At 46.8% G+C, this 25,870-nt stretch overlaps 1 protein-coding gene across 4 annotated transcripts in view; it reads left to right on the top strand.

Annotated features, from left to right (window-relative positions):
• The window catches only part of LOC140410523 (kinase D-interacting substrate of 220 kDa-like), a 267,277-nt gene that overhangs the window by 194,115 nt on the left and 47,292 nt on the right, over positions 1–25,870 (top strand). For all 4 annotated transcript variants that reach the window (XM_072498731.1, XM_072498730.1, XM_072498728.1 and 1 more), the window contains exons 21-23: positions 531–675; positions 8,294–8,456; positions 25,407–25,585. In XM_072498731.1, the coding sequence (XP_072354832.1) occupies positions 531–675; positions 8,294–8,456; positions 25,407–25,585 (487 nt within the window). The remainder of the gene's footprint in view (positions 1–530; positions 676–8,293; positions 8,457–25,406; positions 25,586–25,870) is intronic.

Raw genomic sequence — 25,870 nt, 5'->3', positions numbered from 1 at the left:
ACTGTTTGATCTTGCTTATATGTCTCATTAAAAGGAACTGTAATTTATTCATTACAAGGTCGGTGTAGCAGCATTTGAGGGATGAGTTACCACTATTTTTGGCTAAGTTCTGACAAAATGGATCCATTATTAGAACTGTAAACTTAATGCTTAAACATTTTAAATCCTGCATTTTATTGCCTTCGGCTGCCAACCTGGGCTGGAGTAAGTAGTCACTTCAGTGGAGCACTGAAAGAATAATGAAGTGGTAAATCAGACTTCTGTGTGCCCTCGTATGTAAATGATCCCATGGCACCATTAAGAGATGAGCAGGGGGGTTTTCCCAACATCCTGTCCCTCATCTAAAATCAATCATCCAGACCACCTTGTCATTTCACTCATTAGCGTTTATATATTGACTGCCACATTTTCCATTGTTAAACTGTAAAACTACTTGATTACCCTATAAAGCTCTTTGGGTGGTTTGAGATGGTGAAGAACTTTATGCAAATTCTTTCCTTCACTCTCCTTTTTTATACACGTATCAACAGGATACATATCGTCGCCGACAGATGCAGCGGCAAGTTACAAGGCAGATGTCTTTTGATCTGACCAAGCTTCTGGTTACTGAAGATTGGTTCAGTGACATTAGTCCTCAGACTATGAGGAGATTGCTCAACATTGTTTCGGTAACAGGTGAGCAGTCATTCTTTTAAGTGGTTTTCATGGAAATGTACTTGCAATAATACACTAATAACATAATCTGCTGCAGATGTCTGATATGGTTAATATTTAAGATGTATAAATATATTAAGATCACCATTCTCTTTGCCCAGGAAGGCTATCTCTTCTGTCACTCAACTCTCCTACCTTTCACCCTATCACAAACCTTCCTTTTGTCCTTGTCCCACCCACCCCTTGATCAAAACCTATTGCATTTCTAATTTTTCTGGTCCTGATGAAAGGTCACAAGCCTGAATCATTAACTCTATTTCTCTCCATAGATGCTGCCATAACATGTTGAGTGTTTACAGCATTTTCCGTTTTTATTTCAGATTTCCAGTATCCACAGTATCCTGCTTTTCGATTAGTGTTTTTAAGATCACAGGTGCTTGTTAAACCTTTGATGGGTCCTTATTTTCCAACAAACTATAGATTATTGTCCAACATCCGGTGCAGTTATTACACTGTTGCATTTAATCCTGCAGTCTAGATACCATTATTCCTCAGCTGCTTGTGTGCCATATGGTGCCTGGCAAAATGGAGTGATGATAGAATTTGAACCACTCCAAACTCCTTCATAGGATTCCTGCTCTGCAATTATGGTGGTGTGTTCCAAATAATTATATTACTTCTTGTTATTTCTTTTTTTCTTGATAAACGCAGTAGTTACGTTTTATATAGGACCTCACATGGCAACAACTGAAGGTGCATTGACTGTGAGTATTTGCACTAAGAGATGGTTCAAAAAACTCATTCAGAATCAATAAAGTGAAGCTCACTACCATGGAATAATTTCAGTGCAGTAATGATACTTTCTGGTTCAAGTAATAGAGAAGGACACAAGTATGAAGAATACTTGGTTAATAAATTTAGGAAAGCTGCCTTTGAGGAGCTGAGAATAGAACTCAAGGAAACAACAATATTGGCAAACAACAGTTTAGAACAACAATGGGAAACATTTAAAGCTGGGTTCAATGCAGTGTAGGAAATGTACTTCCTGCTGAAAGGAAAGAACAAACTAAATATTTGTGTGACTCCATTAATGAAAAAGCACATAAAGGAACAATTGGCGGTTAGGAAAACCATATATTAAGAACAAAGACATCAGAAAAGAGAGAATATGAAGAGATTAGGAATAGGACCATTTAGGGATGGTTCGGATAATACCACAAGTAATAGTGCGATGGATGAAATATCATGTATCACAGAATCGCAGAAGAGGTCCATCGGGTTTTCACCGACATGTGGAAAACACCTGATCTATCTGCCTAATCCCATTTTCCAGCACTTGGCCCGTAGTTATCAAGTGGTGATCCAGGTATTTTTTTTTAAAGGGTATGAGGCAACCTGCATCTACCACCCTCCCAGTTAGTGCATTCCAACCGTCACCACTCTCTGCCCCCCCCCCCCCCCCCCCCCCCCCCCCCCCAAACCTCCTGTCCCTCACCTTGAACTCGTGTCCTTTCGTAACTGACCCTTGAACTAAGAGGAACAGTTGCCCCACATAATACTGTACACTTCGATCAGGCCACCCCTCAGTCATCTCTGTTCCAACCTGAGCCTGTCCAACTCTCAAGTTAAATGTTCCATCCCAGGCAACATCCTGGTGAATCTCCTCTGCACCCCATTCAATGCAATCACATCCTTCCAAAATGTGGCGACCAGAAATGCACAAAGTACTCTAGCTGTGGCCTCCAAGTTTTATACGACTCCAACATGACCTCCCTGCTTTTGTAATCAAGTCTCGTTTGATGAAGGCAAGTGTTCCATATGCCTTTTTCACCACCCTATTGACCTGCCCTCCTGCCTTCAGAGATCTATGGATCAAACATGCCAAGGTCCCTTTGTTCCTCAGAACTTCCCAGTGACATGCCATTCATTGAATACTTCCTTGTCAAATTTTGCCAAAGTGTATCACCTCACACTTTAAGGGTTAAATTCCATCTGCCATTTGACCATCCCGTCTGTATCTTCCCAAGACACTCGGCCCAAGACACTGAACCTCACTTAAACACCCAGCCAATCTTTGTGTCATCTGCAAACTTACTAATGCCACCAGCCCCCCCAGCCCAACCCTACATAGTAATCTATGTTGTTTATATAAATGACGAATAATAGGGGACCCAACACAGATTCCTGTGGTACGTCACTGGACACTGGCTTCCAGTCACTAAAGCAGCTGTCTGTCATCACCCTCGGTCTTTTTTTAACTTTTAAATTGACCTGAAAGGTTTTCCTGTATATGTTTTAAGAGCTCCACTCCATCTCAGCCCTTAACACTATGACTATCCCAATTACTGTTGGGAAAGTTGAAACCACCTAACATAAACACCCTTCGTAATTATTTTTAAACCCCTCCGTGAATTGTGCACAGATTTGCTCCTCAATTTCCCACTGACTATCTGGGGGTCTATAATAAACAGCTAGCAACGTAGCTGTCCTTTTTTAATTCCTAAGCTCTACCCACAAAGCTTCATTTGATGCCGCCTGCAAGATATCATCTCTCCTTACTGTAGCAACTGACTCCTTAACGAATAATGCAATGCCTCCTCTTTTACCCCCTACTCTGTCTCGTCTGAAGATTCTATATTCCGGAATGTTGAGCTGCCAATGTTGCCCCTCCCTCAACTGTGTGTTTGTGATGTATACTATATCACAATTCCACATGTCCATCCTTCCCCTTAACTCATCCGTTTTACCTATAATATTCCAGGCATTGAAAGTAGAGGCCATCCAGCCTTGCTGTATTCCCTTCAAACTTAATAAAGCAGTATTCCCTCTTACCTGAGAGGTACCTTTATTGTATTATGCTGTGTACCAATTCTACGTAACAGTCTGTGTTCCCTCCCCCTACCAAATTAGTTTAAACTCCTCCCAAAGTTTGTGGTGCCCTAAGCTTGGCTCAGTCTGCACTCCCTGGGCCTGAGTGAACCAGCACCCTCATCAGTCTTCAAAATGGAATACCAATTTGTGGGTGGGACCCAGGGGACTCCTGAACTACTTGCCTATTTCTCTTGGACTGCCTAGTGATCACCCATTCCCTTCCTTAAGTACCTTCAACTGTGGTATGACCGCCTCTCGAAACGTGCTATCCACGATGCTCTCAGACTCGGGGATGCTCCACAGCGTCCTCAGCCGCCGTTCCAGCTCTGAAACCTGAGCTTCTAGGAGCTGCAGCTGGGCACTCTCCTTGCACACATGTTGGTCCCGGGGACTGGAAATGTGCCCGGCCACCCACATAGAGCAGGAAGAGTATTCCATGGCTTTGAGCTCTCCTGCCATGACTAAACCGTCTAAATTTAAACCTTTAGAAGACTTTTATAATTAAAGAATAAATCAACTAAGTCCCTACCCTTGCTAAACAGTGACTTACAATTTAATATAGTTTGAAAAATGCAAACCAGGACCTGGTCACCAATCAGCTGCATCAGTTGGCCCCATGTCACTTTCTGAACTGTGACGTCACCTCTGAAAGCCGCTGTTGATTGCCCTGTAGGTCCCAGCTGCAAGGCCATCGCTCGCCTTTCAGGACAGGGAGAAAATGAAAGGACAACCTCACTCCCTCCTCAGAGCTCCCTCAGTCACAAAACTTCCACTTAAGCACGCAGCCCAAAGTAGCACTCTAGTGAAAACAAAGATAGCATTGTAAGATGGCCGAGATTTATACTGTCTGAATCTAGCCTCTGAAAACCGGTTTAAGCCAGATAGCTAATTAACTAGTTGCAGCTGCAAGCAGCGCCTGAAGGAACCCTGCTTTAAAGTGGCCCAAAACTCACCACCTTCCAACCCAAACAATAACTTTTAGTTAATTACTAAATTAAGGAAAGACTAGACTTTAGGTAGAAATTAACCCTTAATTTCCCTCAGTCACAAAACACCCACTTAAGCACTCTACTGTGGCCCAAAGTAGCACTCCAGTGCATAAGAGATGATCATTTCACTTGGTTTTCATCAATGATAAACAGGTAAATTTGAGTGATAGTTGAAGAATGAGATAAGTGAATCTAAAATATGAAAAAAGAGAATGTATTGAATAAACAAATCAAACTCGGAGGATGGCCCCAGGGGATGGTTTGCATCCATGCATTTTAAAATAATCTAGAGAAGATTTCCTACATCGGAACAGTGGTTACACTTCAAAAAGAAACAAGTGTTTAGTTGGTTATAAAGTGCTTTAATGTCCGAAGAGCTCTACAAGGGTCATGCCACTACCACCAACCCACCCCCAAATTCAAGTTACTTTTTAAGGGATAGAAGAAGCATTGCTGCGTAAATGATTTGTTAGTGAAAAGTATAGTGCCAGAGGATAGGTTCCTATATTTAACAGGGAAGTCAGGAAATTATAGACCTTAGCATCAGTGTGGAAAAATTAATAGAACAGCTACTAAAGCAGAGAATAGAAGAACACTTAGAAAAACAATATGCAATAATGAATAGTAAGCTTGAATTTCCAGAAAAAGTCTTGCTTGACCAACTATTGAATTTTCTGAGGAGGTGACAGAGTAGATAGTGATAATATAGCAGATAAAGTTGAATAGATTTCCAAAAAGCCTTTGATAAGGTGCTTCTCAATAGATTAATAAATAAAGTCAGAGAATGTAGAGTCGGAGGAAAATATTGCATTAATGATTCAGGACTTTGGAATTAAAAACACAATTTCTAAATTTCTGGTTAGCGTCAAGTTGTTGGGAGGTGGGTTGGTGGTAGTGGCACGATAGTCAGTACTGAGGAGAGCTACTGGGGACATTAATAAACTTGCAGGATGCACAAATAATTGGCAAATGAGGTTCAACACAGATTAATATGAGGTTCCAAGGAATGCCTATGGTGCAGAAGGGGGCTGTTCGGCTGGTCAAGTCTGTACTGACCCTCTAAATTGCCCCTTAATTGGAAAAGAAATAATTGGGCACCCTAAATTTTTTTTGTCTGTGCAGCCCACACGGGCTCATTAGTGTCTCCCCAGACATAACTGCGAGTTTCTCCGATACTGCCAGGTAGAATCTTTTCTTCGAAGGTCACAGACAGACTTGGATTCAGCCATTTTCAAGGTCTTTGTCCAGTCCCCTCACAATATATTTTAAAAGGGCATCGGAAAAGATGGAGACAAAAGTTACAATGGTACCAGGAATATATGGGTATACATGTCAGGAAAGAATACCTAGGCTGGACCTGTTTTTGTTCTTGTTAAACGGCTGAGGCATGACCTAAATTAGTTCAGTTAACATCTCTGAATGTCAATCTGTGCAATTGTAAATGATGTTAAATTGGTAAATCTTATTATAAATCTGGACATAGGAACTTGCATAGAAATACTGTAACATAAATGTTGGGGTCAATTGTTTAGTTGATTAGATGACTAGAGTATGATTCAAAATAACACTAAATGTGTGATTTCAATCCGTGCACTGGTTGTGGTAGTTTCTTACCTCGTCCTATGTTTGATGTGGAGTGGTCCCTCATTAGTTATATAACCACTTGGCGAAGAATCACTGAAACGACTACACGATGACATCAATAAGTTCCATCCAACCATCAGACTCACCATGGACTACTCTCCAAAATCAGTCGCATTCTTGGACACACTCATCTCCATCAAGGACGGTCATCTCAGCACTTTGCTTTACCGCAAACCCACGGATAACCTCACGATGCTCCACTTCTCCAGCTTCCACCCTAAACACATTAAAGAAGCCATCCCCTATGGACAAGCTCTCCGTATACACAAGATCTGCTCAGATAAGGAGGAGCGTAACAGACATCTACAAACGTTGAAAGATGCCCTCGTATGAACAGGATATGGCGCTCGACTCATCGATCGACAGTTCCAACGCGCCACAGCAAAAAACCGCACCGACCTCCTCAGAAGACAAACATGGGACACAACCGACAGAATACCCTTTGTCGTCCAGTACTTTCCCAGAGTGGAGAAACTACGACATCTTCTTCACAGCCTTCAACACGTCATCGATGAAGATGAACATCTTGCCAAGGTCATCCCCACACACCCACTACTTGCCTTCAAACAACCGCGCAACCTCAAACAAACCATTGTTTGCAGCAAACTACCCAGCCTTCAGAACAGTGACCACAACACCACACAACCCTGCCATGGCAATCTCTGCAAGACGTGCCAGATCATCGACATGGATACCACCATTACACGTGAGAACATCACCCACCAGGTACGCAGTACATACTCGTGCGACTCGACCAACATTGTCTACCTCATACACTGCAGGAAAGGATGTCCCGAAGCGTGGTACATTGGCAAGACCATGCAGACGCTGCGACAACGAATGAACGGACATCGCGCGATAATCACCGGGCAGGAATGTTCCCTTCCAGTCGGGGAACACTTCAGCAGTCAAGGGCATTCGGCCTCTGATCTCCGGGTAAGCGTTCTCCAAGGCGGCCTTCAGGACGCGCGACAACGCAGAATCGCCGAGCAGAAGCTTATAGCCAAGTTCCGCACACATGAGTGCGGCCTCAACCGGGACCTGGGATTCATGTTGCATTACATTCATCCCCCACCATCTGGCCTGCAAAATCCTACCAACTGTCCTGGCTTGACACAATTCACACCTCTTTAACCTGGGGTTACCCCATCTCTGAATCTGTAAAGATTTAATCACCTGCTAATGCTCGCATTCCAAGCATTGTCTGGCATCTTTGAATCTGTCTATATATATGTTTCTGGAACATACCTCTGCATTCACCTGAGGAAGGAGCAGCGCTCCGAAAGCTAGTGACATCGAAACAAACCTGGTGTTGGACTTTAACCTGGTGTTGTAAGACTTCTTACTGTGCTCACCCCTGTCCAACGCCGGCATCTCCACATCATCTCTCCCAAATAGAGAGAGAGGCTTAAGGCCATTATTCAAGTGGGTCCAAAGAGAACATAAATGTGTGATGAACAAAAGCAACTACAGAAATTCAGGTTTTGCAGATAGGCAGTGCAGCAAAATAAAACATGTTGAAAGATGTATGTTAATGGTGATCTTTCCTACATGATTAGCTCTCATTGCATTGGAAAATAATTATTAAACCCATCTTAGATTTATATTCAAACATCTTTACAAATGCTTGGCTGGTAGACTAAGAATTTACAGTGGCCATTTACAAGGAGGGCCAAACAGGAGTTTGTAGTTACTTGCAGTTGAGTAAATATATTATACCCTTAAAATGTTTTATTTGTTTTTTTTTGCTCCGATGGCTCATTGCTGATCTGCATCACAATCGGCTGTCACCAACAAAATTATGAATTTAAGTCTCATGAATTTTTATCATTATTCCCTCGGCAGACATACTTGTCATGGTTTATTTCAATATATGTTTAAAAAATAACTAGGAAGATACAGATGTAACAATGTATAATTTTAACTCTTGGTTCCCATTTAAAAATTCAGACTGGATTTATACAAATTTCTGTATTAATGGTTCAGACATTAGCTTCAGGTTTCAAGAATTATCCTGCAGGTTTGTTTGGATATTAATTTAAAATAACATCTTATAATTTGTTTCAGTCTTTGAAGTAATTCTGATCACAGGAAGAAAGCCTTTCAAAGACTGAGTTTATTAAATTTCATTGCAGGACGTTTACTAAGGGCTAACCAGATTTGTTTCAACTGGGATCGGCTTGCCTCTTGGATTAACCTCACAGAACAGTGGCCATACAGGACCTCTTGGCTTATTTTATACCTGGAAGAGACTGACAACGTTCCAGATCATCTCACCCTGAAAAACATCTATGAAAGGTGAGTAACTATGTACTTCAGGGTTAATTTAAATTAATTTCCCCATTTCAAACAAGCACAACTTAATTTACATTTGTTTTTTCATGTGCTGTCGTTAAATAAATCTTTTTAAGCTTTATTTAGTTCTTCTCCAAGCTTTTTTTGTCTTTTTATTCAACAAAGCAGGTATGAAAGTAATCCTCCAATTATTCCCTTTCTTACATTTTTTCTTTCTAACTGGGGTGAGAGGGCAGGAATTGGATCAACTGAAATTTGGTAGAAACTTTGGTGAATTTTCATTCCTTTACCGTTGTGAGGCAGTGTTTGTGCAGCCAAAGTGCCTGGAATTTGAAACAATGTCATTTCAATTAGTAGTTTTTTTCCCTCAATTGGTCTTGTATTCTTATTTCATTTCATAATTTTAAAAATCCATGTTCCTCTCCTTACATTATAGAACCATTTCTTCACTCAAGTCATACCAATTAGTGCCCTTGCATTCTCACATAATTTACTTCCTGATTGTGGTTGTTTTCTGGTTTTATTAAAAGGAATTGAAGTCATACTCCATCTGCTCACTGACACTTTAATTTAAACTATAATTTTAAAAGTTGTTGATGAGCAGAATAGAACACTGGCACATTACACCAGACTCAGATTAAAGTTAATGCTCTAGAGATTAGAAACTGAGGAAGTAATCGGCTGCACTTGACATTGAGGTTATTCTGCTTTCAGTAGATGTGACAGTGATGTCTAACAGCAGGTGCCGTTGTAAACATGTACAGTGCAATGCAGTTCTGGATAGTGATGTATTCTGTTACTATGTTTAAAGGTATTTGCTTATATGCTTTAGGATTTTTAGTCTACAAAAACGTATGGCAATTTGCCAGTTGGAGATGCTTTCTGAACAAATGTGGGATTTTTTTGAAGAGATTTTTCATTTTTAATGAATTCCATTAATTTTTAAAAAAAAATATGTATTTTATTAAAGTTTTCAAACACAATTTTTTCCCTTACAAATCAAAGAAATAAAAATACAAGTAACATGATAACTGCAATATAACATTGTGTGTCTAACATGGTAAACTAACCAAATAACACAAAGTAATACTCCCCCCCCCCCCCCCGGCCCCCTGTCCCCCTCCAAAAACCCAAACAATTTACCCCCCTCCCCCGGGTTTCTGCTGCTGGTCATCTATCTTCCCTCTAACCTTCCGCTAGGTAGTCGAGGAACGGTTGCCACCGCCTGGTGAACCCTTGAGCCGATCCTCTCAGCGCAAACTTCATCTGCTCCAGTTTTATGAACCCCGCCATATCGTTTATCCAGGCCTCCAGTCCGGGGGGTTTCGCTTCCTTCCACATAAGTAAAATCCTACGCCGGGCTACTAGGGACGCAAAGGCCACGACATGGGCCTCTTTCGCCTCCTGCACTCCCGGCTCATCTGCAACTCCAAATAAAGCTAACCCCCAGCCTGGTTTGACCCGGACCTTCACCACCTTCGAGATCACTCCCGTCACTCCCCTCCAATACCCCTCCAGTGCCAGACACAACCAAAACATATGTGTGTGGTTCGCCGGGCTTCCCCCGCACCTCCCACACTTGTCCTCCACTCCGAAGAACCTGCTCAACCTTGCTCCCGTTATGTGTGCTCTATGCAGCACCTTAAATTGGATCAGGCTAAGCCTGGCACACGAGGAAGAGGAATTTACCCTGCTTAGGGCATCAGCCCACAAACCCTCCTCAATCTCCTCCCCGAGCTCTTCTTCCCATTTTCCCTTCAGTTCGCCCACCAACTCCTCCCCCTCTTCTCTCATCTCCCGGTATATCTCTGACACTTTGCCCTCCCCGACCCACACCCCCGAAAGCACCCTGTCCTGGATCCCTTGTGTCGGGAGCAGCGGAAATTCCCTCACCAGTTGTTTTGTGAACGCTCTCACCTGCATATATCTAAAGAAATTTCCCCGGGGCAGCTTATACTTTTCCTCAAGCGCTCCCAAGCTCGCAAACGTCCCGTCTATAAATAAATCTCCCACTCTCCTGATTCCTACCCGGTGCCAGCTCTGGAATCCTCCATCCAGCCTCCCTGGGGGAAACCTATGGTTGTTCCTGATCGGGGACCACACCGAGGCTCCCAGCACACCCCTCTGCCGCCTCCATTGCCCCCAGATACTTAATGTTGCCGCCACCACTGGGTTCGTGGTAAATCTTTTTGGTGAGAGCGGTAGTGGCGCCGTCACCAGCGCTTTTAAACTAGTCCCTTTACAGGACATCATCTCCAATCTTTTCCTCGCTGCTCCCTCTCCCTCTATCATCCATTTACGAATCATCGCCACATTGGCGGCCCAGTAGTAGTCGCCCAAATTCGGCAACGCCAGTCCCCCTCTGTCTACTACGTTGTAGGAACCCCCTCCTTACCCTCGGGACCTTCCCTGCCCACACGAAGCTCGTGATGCTCCTATCTATTTTTTTAAAAAGGCCTTAGTGATCAGTATAGGGAGACATTGGAACACAAATAGGAACCTCGGGAGGACCATCATCTTAATTGCCTGCACTCTGCCCGCCAGTGACAGCGGCTGCATGTCCCACCTTTTGAAATCCTCTTCCATTTGTTCCACCAGTCGTGTCAGATTCAGTCTGTGTAAGGTTCCCCAGCTCCTGGCTATCTGAATCCCCAGGTATCGGAAGTTTCTTTCCACTCTCCTTAGCGATAGGCCATCTATCCCTCTACTCTGGTCCCTAGGGTGTATCACAAAAAGCTCACTCTTTCCCATGTTAAGCCTATATCCCGAGAAATCCCCAAACTACCTCAATATCTGCATGACCTCTGTCATCCCCCCCACTGGGTCCATCACATACAGCAGTAGGTCATCCGCGTAGAGTGACACTCGGTGTTCCTCTCCCCCTCTGCCTGCATGTTCCCCAGCCCCTTGGTAACCTCGTCCACCCCAATCGGCGCCCCCAGGCCTTCCACCTCCTGCCTCCTGCTCCTCCACCCTCGGGAACCTTAATTGGTCCAAAAACTGCCGCATCTCCTCTTTTCCCTCCGGGGGTAGGGACCTATAAAGTCTCTCGTAAAAGGTCTTAAACACCTCGTTTATCTTCCCTGCTCTCCGCACCGTAGCTCCCTTTTCATCCCTAATTCCCCCTATCTCCCTCGCCGCTGTCCTCTTTCGCAGCTGATGGGCCAACAGGCGACTCGCCTTTTCCCCATATTCGTATCTCATCCCCTGTGCCTTCCTCCACTGTGCCTCTGCCCTCCTTGTGGTCAACAGGTCGAACTCCGTCAGGAGTCGTCGCCTCTCCCTGTATAGTCCTTCCTCCGGGGCCTCCGCGTATTCTTTATCTACCCTCAAAATCTCCCCCAGTAGTCTTTCCCGTTCCTTGGCCTCTATTTTCCCCTTGTGGGCCCTGATGGAGATCAGCTCTCCTCTGACCACCGCCTTTAGTGCTACCCATACTACTCCCACTCGGACCTCCCCGTCGTCATTGGCCTCCAGGTATCTTTCGATACATCCACGCACCCTTCCGCAGACTCCCTCATCCGCCAGTAATCCCACATCCAGTCGCCAGAGTGAACACTGCTCCCTCTCCTCTCCTAATTCTAGGTCCACCCAGTATGGGGCATGATCTGAAACAGCTATGGCTGAATACTCAGTTCCTTCCACCCTCGAGATCAGTGACCTTCCCAAAACAAAGAAATCTATCCGGGAATACACCTTGTGAACATGGGAGAAGAAGGAGAACTCTTTGGCCTTCAGCCTAACAAATTGCCACGGATCCACTCCCCCCATTTGGTCCATAAAACCCCTAAGCACCTTGGCCGCTGCCGGCCTTCTTCCGGTCCTAGATCTAGATCTATCTAACCCTGGGTCCAACACGGTGTTGAAGTCCATCTCCCCCCCCCCCCCCCCCCCCCCCTCCCCCCCCCCCCGTCCCCGTCCCAGCATCCGCTTCATAAATCCCGCATCATCCCAATTCGGGGCATATACGTTAGCCAACACGATGTCCATTCCCTCCAGTCTGCCACTCACTACATATCTGCCTCCGCTGTCTGCTACAATGTTCCTAGCTTCGAATGACACCCGTTTCCCCACCAGTATGGCCACCCCTCTGTTCTTTGCATCCAGCCCTGAGTGGAACACCTGTCCCACCCATCCTTTCCTTAACCTAACTTGGTCCGCCACCTTCAGGTGCGTCTCCTGAAGCATAGCCACGTCTGCCCTCAGTCCTTTCAAGTGCGCGAACACTCTGGCCCTTTTAATTTGACCCATTTAGGCCTCTCACGTTCCACGTGATCAGCCGAACTGGGGGGGCTACCTGCCCCCTTCCCGTGTCAACTAGCCATCACCCTCTCTAGGCCAGTCCCACGTCCCGGTTCCGCGCACCCACTCATTCCCCAGGCGGCGCATTCCAGCCCCGACCACCCTTTCTTTTACCAGTTCCTCTTTGATTTCTGCAGCAGCAACCCAGTTATCCCCCCCCCCCCCCGCTAGATCCCCATCTAGCATGATTGCTCCCCCCATATTGCTTCCGAAAGTCAGCTGACTTCAACTGACCCCGGCTTCTCCCGCTCTCCCGTGTGGGTAACTCCCATCTACCTTGCGCCTATCTTCCCGCCATCATCTTTCTGGCGCGGGAACAAGAACAGTAAGCCCCGTGTTCTCTATAGTTGTCCCGCCCCTTGTGGCGCAGCTCCCTCTGCCGCCCCATTCCCATTCCCCATCCCCCGCCTATATCTATTCTTCCCCCCCCACCGGCGCCCACATTTCTTAGTGTCCCCCACTCCCCCATTTACATCTCTATATACATCGGCATTGTCATTTCCCCTCTAACATCAGTCCCTCAGTTCTGATCCAGTTTCTCGTTTTTAATGAAGGTCCATGCTTCTTCCGCCATTTCGAAGTAGTGATGCCTCTCCTGGTGCGTGACCCACAGTCGCGCCGGCTGCAGCATCCCGAACGTCACCTTGTGTAGCACCTCCTTGGCTCGATTAAAACTCGTCCTCCTTCTCGCCACCTCCGCACTCCAATCCTGGTACACCCGTACCACCGCATTCTCCCATCTACTACTTTGTACCTTTTTGGCCCATCTCAGAACCACCTCTCTGTCATTGAAGCGATGAAATCGCACGATCGTCGCCCTAGGTGGTTCTCCCGCCTTTGGTCTCCTTGCAGGGACCCGATGAGCCCCTTCCACTTCCAAGGGGCCCGAGGGGGCCTCAGCTCCCATTAGCGAGCGTAGCATTGTGCTCACGTAAGCCCCGCCGTCCGCTCCTTCCACTCCCTTGGGGAGACCCAGGATCCGAAGGTTCTTTCTCCGTGATCTGTTTTCTAGGACTTCAATCCTTTCAATGCACTTTTTGTGGAGCGCCTCGTGCGTCTGCGTTTTGACCGCCAGGCCCAGGATCTCGTCTGCGTTGTACGTCACCTTCTGCTCCACCACGCTGAGCTCCATCTCCTGGGTCTTTTGTGCCTCCTTAAGCACCTCAATTGCCTGTAGCATCAGGGCCAGCACCTCCTTTTTTAAAAAAATATATTTTATTGAAGATTTTTTCCAAACAACAATTTTTCCCTCTTACAAAGCAAACGAAACAATAACAAAACAGAATTCTTTAACAATACACAGGTAACAAAATCCCATTGTCTATTGACCTAAACTAAACTAAACCCCCCCCTCCCCCTGGGTTGCTGCTGCTGGTCATCTGTCTTCCCTCTAACGTTCCCCTAGGTAGTCGAGAAATGGCTGCCACCGCCTGGTGAACCCTTGAGCCGATCCTCTCAGGGCAAACTTTATCTGCTCCAGTTTAATGAACCCCGCCATATCATTTACCCAGGCCTCCAGTCCGGGGGTTTTCGCCTCCTTCCACATGAGTAGGATCCTGCGCCGGGCTACTAGGGATGCAAAGGCCACGACATCGGCATCTTTCGCCTCCTGCACTCCCGGCTCTTCCGCAACTCCAAATAGAGCTAACCCCCAGCCTGGTTTGACCCGGGCCTTCACCACCTGCGAAATCACTCCCGTCACTCCCTTCCAATACCCTTCCAGTGCCGGGCACGCCCAAAACATATGTGCGTGGTTTGCCGGGCTCCCGCCACACCTCCCACATTTGTCCTCCACTCCAAAGAACCTGCTCAATCTTGCCCCCGTTATGTGTGCTCTATGTAGCACCTTAAATTGAATCAGGCTAAGCCTGGCGCATGAGGAAGAGGAATTTACCCTGCTTTGGGCATCAGCCCACATACCCTCCTCTATCTCCTCCCCTAATTCTTCTTCCCACTTTCCTTTTAGTTCGCCCACCGACTCCTCCCCCTCTTCCCTCATCTCTCTATAAATCTCTGACACCTTGCCCTCTCCGACCCACACCCCTGAAAGCACCCTGTCCTGTATCCCTTGTGTCGGGAGCAACGGAAATTCCCTCACCTGTTGTCTAGTAAACGCCCTCACCTGCATATATCACAAGAAATTTCCCCGGGGCAACTTATACTTTTCCTCCAATGCTCCCAAGCTCGCAAAAGTCCCATCTATAAATAAATCTCCCACCTTCCTAATTCCCAACTGGTACCAGCTCTGAAATCCTCCATCCATTCTTCCTGGGGCGAACCTATGGTTGTTCCTGATAGGGGACCCCACCAGGGCTCCCCGCACCCCTCTCTGTCGCCTCCACTGTCCCCAGATATTCAGTGTTGCCGCCACCACCAGGTTCGTGGTAAACGTTTTAGGTGAGAACGGTAGCGGCGCCGTCACCAGCGCCTCTAAACTTGTCCCTTTACAGGACTTTCTCTCCAGTCTTTTCCACGCCGCTCCCTCACCCTCCATCATCCATCTACGTATCATTGCCACATTGGCGGCCCAATAGTAATCACCCAAGTTCGGTAGTGCCAGTCCTCCTCTGTCCCTACTACGCTGAAGGAACCCCCTCCTTACTCTCGGAACTTTCCCTGCCCACACGAAGCTCGTGATGCTCCTATCTATTTTATTAAAAAAGGTCTTGGTGATTAGTATAGGGAGACATTGAAATACAAATAAGAACCTTGGGAGGACCATCATCTTAATTGCTTGCACCCTGCTCGCCAGCGATAGAGGCTGCATGTCCCACCTCTTGAAGTCCTCCATTTGTTCCACCAGCCGTGTCAGATTAAGTCTGTGCAAGGTTCCCCAGCTCCTAGCGATCTGAATCCCCAGGTATCGGAAGTTTCTTTCCACTTTCCTTAGCGGTAAGCCTTCTATCTCTCTACTCTGGTCCCCTGGATGTATCACAAATAATTCACTCTTCCCCATGTTTAGCCTATACCCCGAGAATTCCCCGAACCCCCTCAAAATTCGCATAACCTCTATCATCCCCCCTGCTGGGTCCGACATGTATAACAATAGGTCATCTGTGTATAACGAGACTCGGTGTTCTTCTCCCCCTCTAATCACCCCTCTCCATTTCCTGGAGTCTCTCAACGCCATGGCCAGAGGTTCAATTGCCAACGCGAACAACAATGGAGACAGCGGGCATCCCTGTCTTGTTCCCCTATATAATCGGAAATACTCCGATCTATGTCGACCTGTAACTACGCTTGCCGTTGGAGCCCCATAAAGAAGTCTAACCCAGCTAATAAACCCGTTCCCAAACCCAAACCTCCTTAACACTTCCCATAAATACTCCCACTCCACCCTATCAAATGCCTTCTCTGCGTCCATTGCCGCCACTATCTCTGCCTCCCCCTCCACTGGGGGCATCATTATCACCCCTAATAGTCGTCGCACGTTAACATTCAGTTGTCTCCCTTTTACGAACCCTGTCTGGTCTTTGTGCACCACCCCTGGGACACAGTCCTCTATCCTCGATGCCAGTACCTTTGCCAGCAATTTGGCGTCCACGTTCAATAGTGAAATAGGTCTATAGGACCCCCACTGCAATGGATCTTTGTCCCTCTTCAAAATTAGCGATATCGTCGCCTCCGACATCGTCGGGGGTAGAGCCCCCCCTTCCCTGGCCTCATTGAACGTCCTCGCCATCAACGGGGCCAACAAGTCCACATATTTTCTGTAATATTCCACCGGGAACCCGTCTGGCCCCGGGGCCTTCCCTGCTTGCATGCTTCCCAGTCCCTTAATAACCTCGTCCACCTCAATCGGCGCCCCCAGGCCTGCCACCTCCTGCTCCTCCACTTTCGGGAACCTCAATTGGTCCAGGAACTGCCGCATCCCCATCTCTCCCTCTGGGGGTTGAAACCTATACAGTTCCTCATAGAAGGTCTTGAACACCTCATTTATCTTTCCTGCCCTTCGCACTGTGTCTCCCCTTTCGTCTCTAATTCCTCCTATCTCCCTCGCTGCTGCCCTCTTTCGCAATTGATGCGCCAACAGGCGACTAGCCTTTTCCCCATATTCATACCTCCTCCCCTGTGCCTTCCTCCACAGTACCGCCGCCTTTCTGGTGGTCAGAAGGTCAAACTCCGTCTGGAGTTGTCTCCTCTCCCTGTACAATTCCTCCTCCGGGGTCTCTGCAAATTCCCTGTCCACCCTTAAAATCTCCCCCAGTAATCTTTCCCTTTCCTTGGCCTCTGTTTTCCTTTTGTGGGCCCCAATAGAGATCAGCTCTCCTCTGACCACCGCTTTTAATGCTTCCCAGACCACTCCCACAGGGACCTCGCCATCGTCATTGACCTCCAGGTATCTCTCAATACACCCCCGCACTCTTGCACACACTCCCTCATCCGCCATCAGTCCCACATCTAATCGCCAGAGTGTTCTCTGCTCCCTGTCCTCCCCTACTTCCAGGTCCACCCAATGTGGGGCATGATCCGAAACCGCTATGGCTGAATACTCAGCTTCTTCCACCCTAGAGATCGACGACCTTCCCAACACAAAAAAATCTATCCGGGAGTACACTTTATGGACATGGGAGAAGAAGGAAAACTCCTTAGCCCTAGGTCTAAGAAATCGCCATGGATCCACTCCCCCCATTTGGTCCATAAACCCCTTAAGTACCTTGGCCGCTGCCGGCCTTCTTCCAGTCCTTGAGCTGGATCTATCTAGCCCCGGGTCGAGCACCGTATTAAAGTCCCCTCCTAAAATCAAGTTTCCTGCCTCCAGGTCCGGTATACGCCCCAGCATCCGTCTCATGAATCCCGCATCGTCCCAATTTGGGGCATACACATTAACCAACACGACCTCCATTCCCTCCAGCCTACCACTCACCATTACATATCTACCTCCGCTATCTGCTACGATGTTCTTTGCTTCAAATGCTACCCGTTTCCCCACCAAAATGGCCACCCCTCTGTTCTTTGCGTCCAGTCCTGAGTGGAACACCTGTCCCACCCATCCTTTCCTTAGCCTAACTTGGTCTGCCACCTTTAGGTGCGTCTCTTGGAGCATAACCACGTCTGCCCTTAGTCCTTTCAAATGCGCGAGCACTCGGGCCCTTTTTATCGGTCCGTTCAGGCCTCTCACGTTCCACGTGATCAGCCTCACTAGGGGGCTAGCTGCCCCCCTCCCGTGTCAACTAGCCATTACCTTCTATAGGCCAGTCCCATATCCCGCCTCCGCGCTCCCGCTTGCTCCCCCAGCGTCGCACACCATCCCCGCCCACCCACTCTTTAGCCATTTCCTTTTGGATTTCCGCAGCAGCAACCCAGTTGTCCCCTCTCCCCGCTAGATCCCTATCTAGCATGATTCCTCCCCCCATATCACTTCAGTAAGTCAGCTGACTTCAACTGACCCCGGCTACTCCTGCTCGCTCCTCGACCCCCCCCCCCCCCCGTGTGGGGGAACTCCCATCCGCCTTGCGCCTGCCTTCCCGCCTTATTCTTTCTGGCGCGGGAACATCCCTTTACCTGACCCGCCTCTTATGGCGCAGCTCCCTTTCCCCTCCCCCTCTCCTTCCCCATTCTCCGACTATGTCCCGTCTTTCCCCCCTCACCGGCGCCCACATTTCCCCAATGTCTCCCCCCTTCCCTGTTTACTTCTCAATTAACTTCCACCGTAACATTAACAAAAACAATAGCAATAACATTTCCTGCAGCATCAGTCCCTCAGTTCCGGTCCAATTTCTCCTCTTCGATGAAGGACCATGCTTCCTCCGCCGTCTCGAAATAATAGTGTCTCTCCTGATACGTGACCCATAGTCTTGCCGGCTGCAGCATCCCAAACTTCACCTTCCTTTTATGCAACACCTCTTTGGCTCGGTTGAAGCTCGCCCTCCTTCTCGCCTCCTCCGCACTCCAATCCTGGTATATCCGTACCACAGCATTCTCCCATCTGCTACTCCGCACCTTTTTAGCCCATCTCAGGACCTCTTCTCTGACCTTAAGGCGGTAAAATCGCACGATTATCGCCCTCGGTGGTTCTCCCGCTTTTGGTCTTCTCGCCGGAATCCGATTTGCCCACTCCACCTCCATGGGGCCCGCAGGGGCCTCAGCACCCATCAGTGAGCTCAGCATCTTACTTGCGTACTCTCCACAGTCCACCCCTTACACACCCTCAGGGAGACCTAGTATCCGAAGGTTCTTCCTTCGCGCTCCGTTTTCTAGGGCCTCGATCCTTTCAGTGCACTTTTTATGAAGTGCCTCGTGCGTCTGAGTCTTAACCGCCAGGCCCAGGATCTCGTCCTCAATATCTGTCACCTTCTGCTCCACCACGCGGAGCTCAGTCTCCTGGGTCTTTAATGTCTCCTTGAGCCCCTCAATTGCCTGTAGCATCGGGGTCAGCACCTCCCTCTTCAGCAGCTCCACGCACCGTCTCACGATTTCATCCTGCTCAGGCCCCCATATCGCCTGCGCTTTCTCCGCCGCCATCTTGTACTTCTCTCTTTCTGACCCTTTGGTCGACGATTCCTCACGCTGCAGCCGCCGCCGCCGGTTTTTCCTCCTTCGTTTGGGGGTGACTCCCTTCTCACACACCCCACACCGGGTTGCGTCGTCGAAAAATTCCCCGTTGTGGCTCTTAAAAGAGCCCGAAGGTCCGTCGGAGCTGGAGCCGCCGAAGCGTGCGGCTAGCTAGGCATCACCGCAACCGGAAGTCCCTTCAGTGGCCTTGATGAGATCTTTTCACAGTTGTTCCCTCTGCTGCTAGAATTCACCTTTGATACAGGCCCTCAGGTCAGCTTGCAGCTTTAAGCTTGCCCTTCCCCCGCCTGCATGCTGGAAGAGACCCTGTTTATCCTGCAGTTGCAGCCAAATCTTTTACTGTTTCTGCCGTGTCTGGCAACCAAGAGACATACCCTTCCTGGGGGACACTGTCGGGGGAATGTTGCAGCCTTCTTCCCACACCGGGAAATGGCAAACAAATGCCGTGGGGGCCCTGTAACGAGCCCAAAAGTCCGTTCCAAGCAGGAGCTACCGAATATGCGACCGAGCTCTGCATAGCCGCACCCGGAAGTCAGCACCTCCTTCTTAAGCAGCTCCGCACACCGTCTCAAAAATTCGTCTTGGTCCGGCCCCCATGTCGCCTGGGCTCTCTCCGCCGCCATCTTGCTCCTTTTTTCTTCTGCCCCTGTCCTCGAGGATTCTTCGCGATCTGGCCGCCGCCGCCGATATTTTTCTTTTTCGTTGGGGGGGACTCCCTGTTGTCTCACCCCACACCGGGTTTCGTCCCGAAAAAATTCCCCGTTGGGGCTCTTACAAGAGCCCGAAGGTCCGTTCGAGCTGGAGCCGCCGAAACGTGCGGCTTAGCTGGTTAGCGCCGCAACCGGAAGCCTGAATTCCATTAATTGATAAGTCGCCAAAGTGGAGACGTCCAGGTGGGCGTGGGAATGGTTTGGAAGAGGACTTTTCAGGCGGGGAGGGAGGTTGGAAAGTGTGTGTTTGTATTGAGGATGGGGGTGGGTGCTGTGGGTGGGAGAAGATGGGTTTCACTGAGCCTTCTGTCACAATTGAAAACCTACATGAGTGCGTAAAATATTTTTACAAAGTGGTTTCAAAACATAGATATTAACGTGTATATGATGTATATATGTCGATCGATAATACATGAATTTCAGTAATAATACCTAATGTTATTGCTGTTTTTTTCCTGGCTTCTAGGGCCACAATAAGAGTTTTAATACATATTTTCATGAATGTGTGCATTGCTAGCAAGGCCAGCTTTTGTTACCCATCCCTAATTGTCCTCAAGAAGGTGATGGAGAGTTAAAATGGAACCTCATCGGAAAATAGTCTGCGAAGCACTGCTATAGTCCTTTGTTTTGTTTCACATGTGCATAATCTATCATGGTCATGTCTTGTTGGCATGGACCTCATCATGTAGTACATGACTAACTGCAATTAGTGCTGAAATGTTGATGTCACTTTGGTGATTATGTACAAATGCATTGGTTCACAGTCTTGACAATAAAGAGAAAATTAATGTTTCAACCCACATGAAGTCTAATAATTCCACACATTAGAAGTGGCCTAGAATGATTTGCATTTCATTACAGATGGGGCACAGGTGGCGCAGTGGTGAATATTGCTGCCTCACAGCGCCAGGGACCTGGGTTCAACTCTGGCTTGGGTGATGTGTGGTGTTTGCACTTTCTCCCCGTGTCTGCGTGGGTTTCCTCCAGGTACTCCGGTTTCTTCCCACAGTCCAAAGACATGCAAGTTAGGTGAATTGCCCCTTCGGGCCAAAGATGTGTAGGTTAGGTGGAGTTACGGGGATAGGGCGAGGGAATGGGCCTTGGTAGGGTGCTCTTTCAGAGGGCCGGTGAAGACCCGATGGGCTGAGTGGCCTCCTTTTGCACTGTAGGAATTCTGTGGGTCTGTGATAAAAGTGCTATAATTATATGATTCCTTGTCAGAAGATAATTCAGGCTTTTTATGTCCTTGGCCACTAATATCAGACCTTTTTTTTTGCCTTTGGTCACTCACCCCAACCTTTAATATAAAACAAAAATTCATGGATAAATTTGATATTTCTCCCTCCTGCATTTTTGGTCTGCCAATATTCGTATGATCATTGAATAATCAGAACAACACTGTTATTTCTGATTTACTTAAATATGTGATGCTTTCTATATTCAATTCCTTGGATAAGGCATGGTGTATATGAATTGAATGGAGAGCAGTTTGAAAAGCATTTAATTTGTGGAAAAAATATTAATAAGCGGATGGTCTTGTGAGAAATTGAAGTGTTAAATTGTGATTTGGTAGCAAAATTAATGCAAAGTTTCACTTTTGCCGTTTAGACTGTTTTTTGGTGAATTGCAAGAGGATTTTGGCCAGAGGACTTTTTGCTGTTTTGCACAATATTTACAATCAACTTTTCCTTTGTATAGACCAGTAACACTTGAGTTATATGTAAAATGTCAGAACTCGCATCCCTCAAGCATTGAAAGCATTTGTTGGTTGCATACTGTGCTCACCATTGAGATGCAGCTTGGGGGCAGGGGTTGCAGCTGACAAAGTTATTTTAGACCTCTTCATGTGACATGTCAGCTGAGAATGAAACTCAAATTCTTTAAAGCAACCCTATTAGCTGCGTAATTACCAATTATTTTCAGAACTAAATATGTTTCCTTTGTGTACTGAAGATATGGTTTCTTAAAAAACTACTTTCAATGATTGGCAGTGACCAGTGAATCAAAATGAAATTTATATTTTGTTAGACCAATCGTGAGAGAAAAAAGCTATTTAGGTTATAAAGTAAATATTTTGTTTTCTTTCTTGATTCTTTCGTGGGCATTGGTGGCTAGGCCAGCATTTGTTTTTTTAAAATATATTTAGAGTACCCAATTCATTTTTTCCAATGAAGGGGCAATTTAGTGTGGCCAATCCACCTAGCTTGCACATTTTTGGGTTGTGGGGGCGAAACCCACGCAAACACGGGGGAGTGTGCAAACTCCCCACGGACAGTGACCCAGAGCCGGGATCGAACCTGGGACCTCGGCGCCGTGAGGTCGCAGTGCTAACCCACAGCGCCACCGTGCTGCCCTGAGGCCAGCATTTGTTACCCAACCATAATTGTCCTTGAATTGAGTGGCTTGCTAGGCCATTGCAGAGGGCAGTTACAACATAAGAAATATGAACAGGAGTAGGTCATTTCACCCCTTGAGCCTGCTCTGGCATTCTTTTGGGACTTGTGGGAGGAAACCGGAGCACCCAGAGGAAACCCACGCAGACACAGGGAGAACATGCTGACTTCGCACAGACAGTGACCCAAGCCGGGAATCGAATGTAAGACCCTGGCGCTGGGCTGTGAAGCAACAGTGTTAGCCACTGTGCTACCGTGCCGCCATAAAGGGGGACAAAGAGGATTTGAAGAGGTGGGATGCCCTGCAGCTGTCTCTGGCGGGGAGGATGCAAACCGTGACATTCCTTCCGATATTCCTTCCTAAGGCTTTTTTCTGGAGGGTGGATAAATTGATTTTGGAATTTGTGTGGGCAGGCAAGGTGCCTTATTGGACGGCAAACGTGTAGAAAGTAAGATGGTGGTGCGGAGCGGGGGTGGTCAGAATAGGTGGAGGAGGCGCTTCATGTGTGGCCCTGGTGATGGCCCCGCTCCCATTTTCTCTGGGTAGGTACACTAGCAGTCCAGTCGTTGTGTCATCTCTCAATATTTGGAATCATTTGAGGTTGCTATAGGACAGATGTTGTTATTGGCTCCAATATTTGGGAACCACGGGTTTATACCAGGAGGGATGGATGGAATGTACAGGAGTTGCTACGGGGGAGGGATAGAGCAGGTTAGTGACCGTTTTGTAGAGGGGAGGCTTGAAGGGCTAGAGGGATTGCTGGAAAAGTTTAAATTGCCAAGAGTGAACTTAGATATTTTCAGGTCCTGGATTTTGTACGTAAGGAGCTGCCCTCATTCCCTCAGCTGCCAAAGGACACGCTGTTAGATAAGTTAACTCCGGATGAGCTGGGAGAGGGGCGGATTGGGGATATTTATGATGCATTGCGGAGTAAGAGAAGGCACCAGTGGAGGGGATAAAGTGGAAATGGGAGGAGGAATTGGGGATTGAGATTGGGTGGGGTGGGGGGGAAGCCTGGAGTGAAATAATGCACCGAATCAATTCAACCTCATCCTGTGCTAGGATGAGTCACTGGTGGTGCATAGAGCCTGGAGGACATGGGCCCATAGGAGTGGATTTTTCCTGGACGTGGAAGTTGTAGACGAGAGATGTAGGAGGGGGCTGGTGAACCACGCTCGTATGTTCTGAGGGTGTACAACGTTTGGGTGTTTCTGGGCAGCAGTTTTTGAGACCCTGTCAGAGATAGTTGGAGGATGTCAGCAATCTCTCTGGTGACGATTGTTGGGGTTTCGGATTTGCCGAAGCTGCTAGAGGGGAAGGGGGCTGATGTCCTGGTCGTCACCTCTGTGATTGCCTTGCGACGAATCTTACTGAGTTGGAAGTCGGTAGTGGTGCCGGGGGTCTCGGCATGTTTGGGGGATTTTTAAGACCGGAGATTAAGTTCGCTTTTAGGGAATTGGAAGAGGGGGTTTATGTGCGGTGGAGGCTTTTTCTGTCCTTGAAGATCTATTTGTTGCCAGCGTGTACGGGGGGGGGCGGGGGGGGGGGGGGGGGGGGGGTGGTGGTGAAGGTAGTTTAGGGGAGAAAGGGGAAAAATTGACAAATGTTTGAATCATGTTTGTATCGAACTGCTGTATGTATAGTACTGATTGTGTTTGGAATAAAATATATATATTTTGAAAAAGAAATAAGGGCCAACATTCCATCAGACTTCCTGATTGCCTGCTGCACCTGTGTGCTAGCTTTCTGTCTTTCGTGCAACAAGTACCCCAAGTCCCTTTGTGTTGCAGCTTTCTGCAGCTTTTCTCTATTTGAATAATTTCCGTTCTTTTGTCCTGCCTTCCAAAATGAACAACTTCACGTTTTCTTTTTTTTTATTGTCACAAGTAGGCTTACATTAACACTGCAATGAAGTTACTGTGAAAAGCCCCTAATCGCACATACCAGCGCCTGTTCGGGTACACAGAGGGGCCAAATTATACTCCGATTCGCCAATTTTCTGCCCACTGACTTAACCTATCAATATCTCTTTGCAAACTGTTTGTATCCCTCTCACAACTTGCCTTTCCACCTATTTTTGTGTTGCCTGCATGTTTGGCTACAGCACATTCGCTTCCTTCCTCCAAGTCATTGAGAGATATTGTAAACAGTTGTAGTCCCAGCATTGATCTCTGTGGAACCCCAATGGTTACAGGTCACCAACCTGAAAAAGAACCCCTTAATCCCACTCGCTGTTTCATGCCCATGAGTTAATTCTCTATCCATGCCAATATACAGCATGGGCTCTTATCCTTTGTCTTAACCTTTTTGAGGTACCTTGTCGAATGTCTTCTGAAATTCCAAATGCAACACACCCAAGATCCAGCCACACTGCTGTTGGTTTGGTATCACATGAGGGCCAGATTTCCTTCCGTAAAGGACGGTTGTCATGGTTACTATTATTAAGACTAGCTTTATGTTCCAAATTTATTGATTGATTGAACTTAAATTCCACCAATATTAACCTGGGCCTCTGTACTACTAGTCCCATGACAATACCACTGTGCCACTGTCGGCCTGTCTTCTCCCAGTTTGAGATTTTGAATTTCTATGAAAGAGTCTGCTGAAAATCTAACCTATTCTACTATCTGAAGACTGATTACTTACTTAATTGGCATAATGTTGAAGACATTAGAACAATTTCTTCACGTAAGGGAAAATATTAGTACCATTGCATTATTCACTTCCTCATTGTGGTTTTCAGATTCAAAAAAGGAAGTTAATATGTTTCGAACTTGTTCGAGACAAGAAGTGTATATTACAATACTACTGTAATTTCATGTGAAACTATATTGGTAATAAAAATTTGAAAAACAGTCTGTTGGATTTTTCAAATTTGTATTGGAGTTTGTTTTTATATACCCCATTGCAGATTTTGAGATGCTACAAATCGCTTACTTGGAAAGTGTTTCTTTCACAACATGCTAACATGTCAGACAGTTCTAGAAATCCAATTTAAATTTATAGTAGTATTTCTTGTTATTACCTACAGAATTTCCAAAAACATACCAACTACCAAAGATGTCGAGCCACTTCTTGAAATTGACAGTGATATTCGTAGCTTTGAAGTTTTCCTATCTTCAAGAATGCCAATTCTTTCTGCACGAGATGTAAAAATATTTCTACCATGCACGGTGAATTTGGATCCTAAATTGCGTGAGATTATTGCAGGTGAGAACCTTTTACATGGAGTGGTTGCGTAGGCCAGAGTGGTCATCCAGATCCACCTGAGGCTTTCGGGTAACCTAAATGTTTTGTTTATTTGTAATACCAATGACCTTAGTTACATTTTGAGAGATGTAGAGCAACTAGGGATGTAATCAGTCATCAACACCCTTCCATTTTAAACCAGTAAAGTTGATCCTAATATTTATTGATAATGGGGCCATTGCTGGCTTTGTCGACAGATGGTAACAAAAGACACGCTTCCACTCAATGATGATTTGCTTTTTATGA

The sequence above is a fragment of the Scyliorhinus torazame genome, chromosome 4, assembly GCF_047496885.1.
Source record: "Scyliorhinus torazame isolate Kashiwa2021f chromosome 4, sScyTor2.1, whole genome shotgun sequence".
Lineage (NCBI taxonomy): Eukaryota > Metazoa > Chordata > Chondrichthyes > Carcharhiniformes > Scyliorhinidae > Scyliorhinus > Scyliorhinus torazame.
This window is presented reverse-complemented; position numbering and strand designations above follow the sequence as displayed.